The 11,900-nt window shown below is 48.1% G+C and overlaps 1 protein-coding gene across 5 annotated transcripts in view; it reads left to right on the forward strand.

The window, feature by feature from the left end:
• Positions 1–11,895, forward strand: part of FBXO16 (F-box protein 16) — a 34,900-nt gene extending 23,005 nt beyond the window's left edge. For 3 of the 5 annotated variants that reach the window (XM_081854891.1, XM_081854890.1, XM_081854893.1), the window contains 3 exons: positions 2,211–2,367; positions 10,062–10,287; positions 11,600–11,895. In XM_081854891.1, the coding sequence (XP_081711017.1) occupies positions 2,211–2,367; positions 10,062–10,287; positions 11,600–11,712 (496 nt within the window). In that variant the 3' untranslated portion in view covers positions 11,713–11,895. Of the gene's footprint in view, positions 1–2,210; positions 2,368–7,069; positions 7,115–10,061; positions 10,288–11,599 lie in introns of all 5 variants that reach the window. The other 2 variants (XM_081854892.1, XM_081854894.1) reach the window with 2 other exon arrangements.
• The last annotated feature ends 5 nt before the right edge of the window (positions 11,896–11,900 follow it).

Here is an 11,900-nt window from a genome sequence, read left to right on the forward strand (position 1 = left end):
AATATAATATTTAATGGCAATATCTAAAGAAGGAATGTGAGGAGAGGATTTGAACTACGAAAGATTGTCAGAGAAGTTGAGGGAGGTCCAAACAAGGTGAAATATGTGATATATAAATGGATTGGTTTATTATTTTTTTTATGGAAAAACTTCAATAAAAATTTATTACAGACGAAAAATAAAACCCATTAAACAAAAACACAAAGAAAAATACATCAGATCTCCTCATTACTAATCTTTCATTAGCTTATTTCCTTGACCTCCTTACACCTCCCTTTTTTGTATTCTAGGTCAATTATCCATTTCAGCAAATCCTTTCCCTCTTTTAAAATTTTTGTCCTGTAAATTGTCTCAATCTGAGTATCCTGTTCTCACAGTGGCCACCCAGATGCCCATTGTAGGAAACCTGCAACGTGGACCTGGGTGCAACAGCACTCTGCCCTTCTGGGATACCCATTAACAGGTGTTCAGAGGCATAATGCCAAGAAAGCAGATCATGGGGGAAAGCTTTCTCCCTCTTCTTAAGACCTAGGGAAGCCGTTCCCAGTCTGTTTAGACTGTGCTGAGCTCCGTTGACCAAGGTTACCTGACTTGGTATAAAGCTACTTAAGTGGTTCATCTGCTGCAACCCACACCCTGTTCCACCACAGTCCCCCAGAGAAGTCGTCCTACCACCTTACACTTCCATGACATCTTTAGATGCTTGGTTCTTTTCTCATTGCTCTTGTAATCTAAATCAGGATGTTTTCTAGCAGTTACAGTAAATGTGTCCACCCTTAGTTTAAACGCCTTGCTTCTTCAGTCGTAGGATGAATGGTTGTTGCTCTTACCCTTGGCATAACATCTTGGGAACAGATCTAACACACATGCCAACTATCCTGCAGTCTATGTGTTCAGTAGTCCCAGTTTCTTCCTTAATAGCAGAATGTCTTTCAAAACCCAGCCCACCAAACGTAGCCCGGAGCAGCAGTTCAGCTGCATTAGAGGGGCGTGGGGGCGAGTTTTGTGGGCTGAAGGGAAGAAGATTATTTTTCACGAGAGCAGATGACAGTGCCAAGCATTTTTCTGTCTTCTTGTTCTGGGAAAGTAACTTGTTGCCAGGAGCACAGATCAGATCCCAAGCAGAAAAACATTCACTTTTCATAAGACTGATGTGATGTGCGTAGGGAGCTCCCTGGGTAGAATTAGCTTACTCTTCCTCCGGGGATCTTAGGGTAGTGTCTGCAGTTCTGCCTCTCACACTTTTTTACTGACCCAAGGTCACCCATTGAGTTTTTATGGCAGAAAGGAGAATCGAACCCACGTCTCCCTGGCTCTAGCCCAACACTCTAGCCATGATACCATAGTGGCTTTCATGTAAATCAGTGTTTCTCAAACTTGGGTCTCCAGCTGTGGTTGGACTACAACCCCCATCATCCCTGACCACTGGGCCTGCTAGCTAGGGATGCTGGGAGTTGTAGTCCAAAAGTTTGAGAAACACTGATGCAAATCTACAGAAACCTTTGAGTGATTTAGCTGTGATTCCTGCATTGCAGGGGGTTGGACTAGATGGCGCTTGGGTTCCCAACTCAACAGCTCTGTGGTTCTTTGAGTGCTGAAATATCTGCATATCTGGGCACTAGCCCCACTGAAGCACAATCATGCATATTGATTCAGAAATATATTCCTCTGAGTCCAGGCCACTCTTAAGGACTTCAGTCCTTAAGCTCCCGGGACTCACTCCCAGGTAGCTGTGCTTAGGGTTGCAGCTCCGGTCTCTGAAATGAGAAGTGGCAGAACAAGCTTCAGGCCCATACATTTTTTGGTGTTTCAAAAAGGTATTTGCCTCTCCCCGCCCTGTCCCGGGAAATCCTTTTAACCTCATTTAATACATCTTTTCCCCTCATTCGCTCTGTCCCAAGAGACTAGGGCCCTGCGGGACTTGACATCTTTCCGCAGGGCCTGCAAGACAGAGCTGTTCCACCAGGCCTTTGGCCAAGGTACAGTCTGACCCCCTCCTTTGGTAATCCTCACAGAACTCTAGCCCAATGGTTGCCATTAATTTGATTTTGAATTGAATTTAGAATGAATTGATTTTAGAATGCTGTGTTACTTTTATTGCTGTTAGCCGTTCTGAGCCTGGCTTCGGCTGGGGAGGGCGGGATATAAATAATTTATTATTATTATTATTATTATTATTATTATTATTATTATTATTATTACTATTGCAGTAGGAAGAAAGGAGGAGGGCTCACCCCAGACCTCAGCCAGTCGGCCTTCCAGAAGAAAAGGAAACCAAGCAGTGCATCGTACAAACTCCGAAAAGCAAAGTCCCTGGCAAGTATCCCAAATGGTCAGCCTTCTGGGCTAAGCAGCAAACTTGGTGAGGTGCGAAGCCTTTGGTGAGGAAGGGAGCACGCTTGGTGGTGGCCCTCTCCCCAAAGCCCCGCTGTCTTGCGTTGCCTTTTGAGTCCTTAGCTAAATAATAATAATAATAATAATAATAATAATAATAATAATAATAATAATTTATTATTTGTACCCCGCCCATCTGGCTGGGTTTCCCCAGCCACTCTGGGCGGCTTCCAACAAAGATGAAAAATACACTAAAATGTCACATATTAAAAACTTCCCTGAACAGGGCTGCCTTCAGATGTCTTCTGAATGTCAGGTAGTTGTTTATCGCTTTGACATCTGATGGGAGGGCGTTCCACAGGGCGGGCGCCACTACCAAGAAGGCCCTCTGCCTGGTTCCCTGTAATTTGGCCTCTCGCAGTGAGGGAACCGCCAGAAGGCCCTCGGCGCTGGACCTCAGTGTCCGGGAAGAACGATGGGGGAGGAGACGCTCCTTCAGATATACTGGACCGAGGCCGTTTAGGACTTTAAAGCAAAACAAATTCCTTCCAGTAGCACCTTAAAGACCAACTAAGTCAGTTCTTGGTATGAGCTTTCGTGTGCATGCACACTTCTTCAGATACACTTCAGATACACACTGTTCCACAGGGCGGGCGCCACTACCAAGAAGGCCCTCTGCCTGGTTCCCTGTAATTTGGCCTCTCGCAGTGAGGGAACCGCCAGAAGGCCCTCGGCGCTGGACCTCAGTGTCCGGGAAGAACGATGGGGGAGGAGACGCTCCTTCAGATATACTGGACCGAGGCCGTTTAGGACTTTAAAACAAAACAAATTCCTTCCAGTAGCACCTTAAAGACCAACTAAGTCAGTTCTTGGTATGAGCTTTCGTGTGCATGCACACTTCTTCAGATACACAGTGTGTATCTGAAGTGTATCTGAAGAAGTGTGCATGCACACGAAAGCTCATACCAAGAACTGACTTAGTTGGTCTTTAAGGTGCTACTGGAAGGAATTTGTTTTGTTTTGACTATGGCAGACCAACACGGCTACCTATCTGTAACTAGGACTTTAAAGGTCAGCACCAACACTTTGAATTGTGCTCGGAAACGTACAGGGAGCCAATGTAGGTCTTTCAAGACGGTGTTATATGGTCTCGGCGGCCACTCCCAGTCACCAGTCTGGCTGCCGCGTTCTGGATTAGTTGTAGTTTCCGGGTCACCTTCAAAGGTAGCCCCACGTAGAGTCTGCAGGCAGATAGGGTCTCAGCCTACGTACCAGGTGGAGCTGGTAAACAGCTGCCCTGGTGCCTCCATGGACAGCTGTGAGTCCAAAATGACTCCCAGGCTGCGCACCTGGCCCTTCAGGGGCACAATTACCCCATTCAGGACCAGGGAGTCCTCCACACCTGCCCGCCTCCTGTCCCCCCAAAACAGTACTTCTGTCTTGTCAGGATTCAACCTCAATCTGTTAGCCGCCATCCATCCTCCAACTGCCTCCAGACACTCACACAGGACCTTCACTGCCTTCACTGGTTCTGATTCGAAAGAGAGGTAGAGCTGGGTATCATCTGCATATTGATGGACACCCAGTCCAAACCCCCTGATGATCTCTCCCAGCGGCTTCATATAGACGTTATAAAGCATGGGGGAGAGGACAGAACCCTGAGGCACCCCACAAGTGAGAGCCCAGGGGTCTGAACACTCATCCCCCAGCACCACTTTCTGAACACGGCCCAGGAGGAAGGAGCGGAACCACTGTATGACAGTGCCCCCAGCTCCCAGCCCCTCAAGACGGTCCAGAAGGATGTTATGGTCGATGGTATCAAACGCCGCTGAGAGATCCAGCAGAACTAGGAAACAGCTCTCACCTTTGTCCCTAGCCCGCTGGAGATCATCAACCAGTGCGACCAAGGCAGTTTCAGTCCCATGATGAGGCCTGAATCCCGACTGGAAGGGATCCAAATGGTCTGCTTCTTCCAGGCGTGCCTGGAGTTGTTCGGCAACCGCTCGCTCAATCACCTTGCCCAAGAATGGAAGATTTGAGACTGGGTGATAGTTGGCCATCGTGGCCGCATCTAAAGATGGTTTTTTAAGAAGCGGTTTAATAACCGCCTCTTTCAGCGGGTCTGGGAAGGCTCACTCATGGAGGGAAGCATTCACCACCCCACGAAGCCCATCGCCCAGTCCTTCCCGGCTAGCTTTTATAAGCCAGGATTGGCAAGGATCCAGGAGACAGGTGGTTGGCTTCACTTGTCCAAGCAGCCTGTCCACATCCTTGGAGGTAACAGATTGGAATTGATCCCACTCAACTTGACTAGACTAGCACTCTCCCGCCCTGGCCCTGCTCCCACGGTGGAGTCTACTTCTTCCCGAATCTGAGCGATTTGCGAAATCATTACAGGAGATCATGTGGCCCGTACAGGGCCCCGATGTCGCAGGTGGTTCCGCTAAATTGTGAACCACCTGAAAAAGCATGCTGTTGCTGTTTTTTGCAGATGCAATAGAGGCGGCGAAGAAAGTCTTCTTCGCCGTCGCTGTCGCCACTTGGTAGGCTCGACATTGAGCTCTAACCTGTGTCCGGTCAGATTCGGAATGAGTTATCCGCCACTGGCGCTCTAGCCGTCTCAACGATTGTTTCATTGCCCTCAGATCCGTGGAAAACCACGAGGCTGTCCGGGCTCCATGCAATCGGAGAGGGCGCTTCGGAGCCAAACAGTCAATAACCCTGGTTAACTCCGCATTCCAGCGGGCCACCAGGGAATCGGCTGAAAGGCCATCAACATGGGATAAAGCATCCCCTACCACTCTCTGGAAACCATTTGGATCCATTAAGTGGCGGGGGCGGACCATCCGAATCGGTCCCACCTCCCTGCAGAGGTGATGGGTCGCAGAGAAGTCCAGTTGCACCAGGAAGTGATCTGACCATGGCACTTCTTTCGTTTCGCCTTTACTTAGCGTCAGATCACCAACATCCATAGAGGTGAACACCAGGTCCAAGGCATGTCCATGGCTATAAGTTGGGCCAGACTTATTCAGGGACAGCCCCATGGAGGCCATGCTTTCCAAGAAGTCCCGAGCAGCCCCTTGTAAGGTCGTGTCGGCATGGATGTTAAAATCCCCTAGGAAAACCAAGCTAGGTGTCTCCAGAAGAACATCTGCCACAACCTGAAGCAGCTCGGGCAGGGAATCCTTGGTGCAGCGGGGAGGTCGGTACACCAAAAGGAATCCTGTACTGCCCCTATTGCCCAACTTCCAGAACATGCACTCGGAAAACTGGGTCTTCCCAATAGGACGCCTGGTGCAAACTAATGACTTCCTAAAAATCACTGCAAGCCCCCCTCCCCACCCACATGACCTGGGTTGCTGTGCATAAGAGAAACCTGGTGGACAAGCAGCGGCAAGGACAGGCCCATCTGCTTCCTCCAACCAAGTCTCTGTTACACATGCCAGGTGAAGTCCTCCATCTATGATCAAGTCATGGATGGCAGTGGTCTTATGAATCATTGAGCTGGCATTGCACAGCAGCACCTTCAGGTCATGTGGGTATCCCTTGCTGATTCTAGTATCCATCCGGTCAGGACCAGACCCGGAGGCAGGGATAGTCCTCAGACAATGACTAAACCTGCCTCCTCTGTAATGACATGGCCTGGTCTTAGCGTAACTCCTCCTCCTACCCGTGATCACTGAGATCGGTTGTCCCAGTGCATCCCCCCCATGGAACATGCCCCAGCCATTTTGTTGGCTGGGACCTACTCCCCGGCAGCCCTGACCCCTCCCCTTAAGAACAAAATAACACCTTAAAAAAAAACCAATAAAACAATACAAACAAAAAACAGTAAAAATTACAAAAACATCAAATCAAACAAATTCCCAGGCCCAATAAACATCCATCCCACCCCCACCCCCCCACATACAAAAAATTCAAAAGAAAAATTTTAAAACATTTTAAAAGCACTCTGCACCCCTCCAGCAGTAACAGCAACTGTCCTAGTGAGGCCCGTCAGGCCCTGCCCTGGGCCCGGTGGTAAGTGGCAGGAAGGAGCAGGGCCCTCAGACACTCACACAGGAGAGTCCTCCTGGGCAGCAGAGCGCAGCAGTCCCTGTGAGGCTTCAGGCCCCGCCCTGGGCCAGGTAGATGGTAAGCGGCAAGAGCAGGGCCCTCAGGCACTCACACAGGAGAGTCCTCCTGGGCAGCAGAGCACAGCAGTCCCTGTGAGGCTTCAGGCCCCGCCCTGGGCCAGGTGGTAAGTGGCAGGAAGGAGCAGGGCCCCCAGACACTCACACAGGAGAGTCCTCCTGGGCAGCGGAGCACAGCAGTCCCTGTGAGGCTTTAGGCCCCGCCCTGGGCCAGGTAGATGGTAAGCGGCAAGAGCAGGGCCCTCAGACACTCACACAGGAGAGTCCACCACTTAAGGGCTGCAACTTGAGCAAAGCTGGTGTTCAGTCTTGGAGCACCAGTTATGGTTGTTGCCCTCGTGCTTCTGCAGCCCTGCTGTGCAGCCAAGATGCAGAGCTCACACTTTGCATGCAAAGAGGCACCACTAGTCAGAACAGACAGTAGTGTCCCAACCTGGTCCGAGGCAGCTTCCCAGCAGTTATTTAGGTGGGTCGCTGCGTTTGAGCTCCCTTGCTTGCCTCGAGGGTACATCCGACTGCAGACTGAGCGTCTCCGGCTGCATATTTCTGCCCCTTTGGGAAGGACTTTGTGACTCAACGTGCTTTGCTTCCTTGTCCTCCAGCAGCCTGGGGCTGAGCTGCCAAAGACCCAGGAGTGCAGGAATAAGGTATACGGAGCCTGTCAAAGCCTTGCTTTGTGTGCTGCACTCATTCCTGGTGGGGTGGGAGACTCTGGCCCTGCCTGTCCCGTCACACGGCATCCGCGACCCTAACCTTTTAAGCCCTTGCATGCTCACCTGCTTCTCTTTAGGTTGATCCCTGCCAATCATTACGTTGCTTCTCTTTAAGCTGCTTAAAATTAATGTCTGCCTTTCACACACTGTCTGTGTCTCCCGTCCCGGTCTCATAATTCGGATGCTAGCGAAATGAGAAATGCCCATATTACTCTTTTCAAACACACCCTTTTTAAAAAATTATGTGAAGGTAGCACTTAAAGATTCATGATTATGGCTTGGCTTGTCCTAAAAAAAACAAAGAGTTTGTTGCTCTTTGTGCAGAAGCTTGATTTTAATGGAAGTTTTGCATAAATAGAGGATCTACTACTGCCTTAAGCAACAGTGCTTCTTCACATGCCAGAGGGACCAGACTTTCTTCTTTAGTTTTAATTTTGGAGACTGTAGCCAATAAACAAATTCTTTTCACGCTCAGCAGTTGAAGTGTTGACTGCTGTGCCCTTATCTGCCTTTATTGCCTGAATGGATTTCTGAGTTAAGTGTTTTATTGCTCCTGGCTTTTCCCAACACCCTAAACAAGAGATTAAACAAACAGATTGAAGCTGTACTCTTATGCACACTTCCTGGGAGTAAGTACCTGGGTTGGGGGAGAGACAACACACTGGATTTGGCTTCCTGGCAGTGGCCCATTAACATGGAACAGGGTGGGAGCTTCTCCCTGCTAGGTCATTGTGGTCATCTGATGAAGCCTTCCTGGTGTTGCCATGTGCTCCCAGGCTCTGCTCTGCCGTGATCTGGAGCAGTTCTCCATTTTGATTTTTAAATACATGTTAAAATACTTCCTTATTTTCCCAAATCATTTCTGGGTTAGTGACCTAGCCATAGTTTTGAACAGGCACCCCAATGTTCTATTACTTCCAAAACAGTATTCGTATTTTACTGTTCATTTTTTTCTCTCTATTTGTTGTACACGTCTTCAGAAAATGTTTATTATTAAGCTGACTATAAGTTCTGGAAATAGACATAGTGGAACTTATTTCTGAGTAAGCTTGAAGAGCTGTTTTTCTATATTAAAGAACAAAGGCCTAGTTATCACTCCGTTTGGATTTCGGGTGTGGGCTCAGCACACCATGAAAGTGCTCTGGCACGCAAAAATATCCTCCACATGCTTTCATTGGGTCTACTCTTGAGTAGGGCTTGGTTAAAATGCAACCCCTAATCCTTTTTCCAGGGTAAAAAGTCCTCACCCTCTCACTTGCAGGTATGTTATTTATTGCTCAGCTGTGGCAAGAAAATAGCTCTAAAATTTTTCACTTGCAGCTAACCCAAGGCAGCTGAAAGGGCTGGCCAGTGTGTCTGTGTGTGTGTCTCCCGGCTGGCTGACTGGCAGGCCTGCTCACACACTGCTCCTTTCCTAAATAAACTCAGTTTCTGCAACTAAAAACAAAAGGCTACTTGATTCCACCTGCCTTTGGGATTGGGGTGTCCTGTGTTTGGATTCTCCTTCCCAAAGAAGCCTGCCTGGTGCCTCCTCTGATATCTCCTTGAAACAGGCAAATACTGTTTCGTTAAAAAACAAAACAAAAACAAACCACCCAGACATTCCATCATCTCATATACTGCTTTTAGTTGTCGTCAATCCATATTGCTGCTTTCTATGTGCTTTTATAAGTTCAATTTGCTGTATTTTATTGCTTTGTTTGAATTCTCCTAATTGAATGCCACCCTGGGAGTGTTATCACAATGCAGGTAATAAATAATTTGCCAAAAAAGTACAGCTGAACCTCGGTTTTCGGTAATCCGTTCCAGAAGTCTGTTCAATTTCCAAAACGTTCGAAAACCGAGGATCAAAGGGCTGTCAGCAAGTTCAACAGGGAAAATTGAGAAACGCGCTTCGGGAGCCATTTGACATCTGAGGCGCGTTCAAAAACAGAAGCATTCACTTCTGGGTTTTCGGCGCTCGGAAGCCGAGACGTTCAAAAACTGAGGTTTGACTGTAATTGCATAAACCAAACAGAACAAAAGATCCTTACCTGAAAGTGAGTCCCCCATTGGAGTTTCATGGACTTTCCCCAAGTATCTGTGTGTAGGACTGTGGCCTTTGTCTTCCTGCACATTTCCTACCTGCTCAGAATTTGGATAACAGCAAAGTTTGGGTGGTGACTCAAGTTATGACTCGAGTCGTGTGTGTGTGTGTGTGTGTGTGTGTGGTTTTAGGTCAGGGACTGTAATCGCAATTCCTGGTTCTGTTGACAGATTCAAAACTGCAGGAGATTCGTTTCCCTCTAAATCTCATAAGAGCACGAGAAAAGCCTGCTGGACCATCTAGTTAAGCTTCCTGTTCTCACAGTAGCCAGCTCCTTGCCTGTGGGAAACCCGCGAGCAGGATCCAAGTACAAGAGCAACTCTCCCGTCTTGCAGTTTCCAGTCGCTGGTAGTGTTGCTGCCTCAAACTGTGAAGGCACAGCACAGCCATCATGGCTCGGAGCCATCAAACGCCCTCTCCTCCTCCATCATTTTGTCTAAGCCATCTAGGAGGAGCGAGTCCCATAGTCCCATAGTTTAACTGCTTCTGTGCAAATGACTACAGTGGTGCCTCGCAAGACGAAATTAATTCGTTCCGCAAGTTTTTTCTTCTTGCGAGTTTTTCGTCTTGCGAAGCACGGTTTCCCATAGGAATGCATAGAAAATCAATCAATGCGTTCCTATGGAGACTGTCCGGGGACAGAGGGGAAGCGCCGCGCGCCTTCCCCTCTGTCCCCGGACCTGTTTTAAAGCAAGGGAAGGGGCAGCGGGGAGAATCGCTTCAATCGCTCCATCGGATGTCCACAAGCTCCACGGGAAACTACATTTCTTGCTTTTTTCCTGCCTCGCTCCCCAGGTGTCCCTCTCTGCAGACCTCGGTTCACAGCCAAGAGCCCCTGCTCGCCCCAACTGGGCTACTTACCACCCTGCGGGCTATCCTGCCACCAAAGCAATGGCCAAGATCCTTGCCCAGAGCGCCCAGTGGAACGCTGGGATACGGCCGGCGCCGGCACAGGGTCCAGTCCCACAGCTGAGCGAGAAGGGGAAGAAGGCCTTTGCACGGACAAGCAGAAGCTCTCCAAGTCAGTAAACCCGGTCATTTCACATAAGGGGGGGTGAGCATTGAAAATTTCAGCCCCTTTTCACTCACATCACCATTTTGTTGTTTTAGTATTATAAAAGCCCTGTTTAGGGAAGCTTTTAATGTTTGATGTATTACAGTATTTTGATATTTTGTTGGAAGCCACCCAGAGTGGCTCGGGAAGCCCAGCCAGATGGGCAGGGTATAAATAATAAATTATTATCATTATTATTTCTGAGTTTTTGAAATTGTAGACAAAAGTTCAATATCACTCTCACCATGCACAAATTGGGCCGTTACAAGAACGCTAGCTAAGCCTAAGCGATTTTAAAGAGAGCTTTTCAACGAAAAAGGCCCCCAAAATTACATCCCTCACAAGTTGGATGAAATAATAAAGCAGTGGCAAGCTGCAGTCTTAACCATAGGCAAAGCAAAATTAGAATTAAAAGCGACAGCAAAACTTGGCAACTACATTGGCATCTGTAACTTACTACTGATAGCCAATGTAGCTGGTAATATTGAGGGTTAAAAATAAGACAGCATTAAATATTAAAAACTTCCCTAAACAGGTGTCTTTTAAAGATAAGATAGCTGCTTATTTCCTTCACATCTGAAGGGAGGGCGTTCCACAGGGCGGGTGCCACTACCGAGAAGGCCCTCTGCCTGGTTCCCTGTAACTTCACTTCTCCCAATGAGGGAACCGCCAGAAGGCCCTTGGCGCTGGATCTCAGTGTCCGGGCTGGACGATGGGGGTGGAGACCCTCCTTCAGGTATACAGGACCAAGGCCGTTTAGGGCTTTAAAGGTCAGCACCAACACTTTGAATTGTGCTCAGAAATGTACTGGGAGCCAATGCAGATCTCTTAGGACCGGTGTTATGTGGTCCCAGCGGCCACTCCCAGTCACCAGTCTAGCTGCTGCATTCTGGATTAATTGGTAAGAAACAAGGCTAATATATTTCCTTCTCTTTTTGTATCGTAGGTTAGAGGGTTTGTTTAAAAGACTGGAGCAACAGGCTAGCCAAATTCTGCTATGTGCTTTTGGAGCAGATCGCTGATGTTCTGGGACACTAGCAAACATTACAAAGTCATTATTATTATTATTGCTATCATCTGAACATGTTTGGGGGGAGAGAAGGCTCTGCTGGATGTACCCAGGTGCCCCCACCTCTATCCCCGTATCTTAAGACAAACCTCTGTTGCAATACAGATAGGTTGAAAGAATGTCAATGTCAGGTTTAATTTTGCAAGGGGCTGTTTCCTTTTAGTTTCTCGCTGTTGACATTAACTACTACATCTTCTCTACCTGTTCCAGCATCTCCACTCTTCGAAAGCCAGCCCTGGGAACTTCCCCCGTCAGACATGGGATCTGATGCAGAACAGGAGGATGGAGAAAAGAGACTTTTCAAAGCAACACACTTGGATTAATCTCCCCAAGGGAAAAACAGGTGTCATTGCAGGCTACGATCGTGTTCCTAGAGCCCAGCTTTCTGAAAAGGGGCTCTTTGGACGAGGATTAAGAATCATGTGGATTTATCATGTCTTCAATTCCATGGTGGACTAACCAATGACTAACCAATGGACTGTTGGGACAACCTGGATATTATTTTTTTTTA

This window comes from Podarcis erhardii (genome assembly GCF_964252035.2).
Source record: "Podarcis erhardii genome assembly, chromosome: 3".
Taxonomy (NCBI): Eukaryota; Metazoa; Chordata; class Lepidosauria; order Squamata; family Lacertidae; genus Podarcis; species Podarcis erhardii.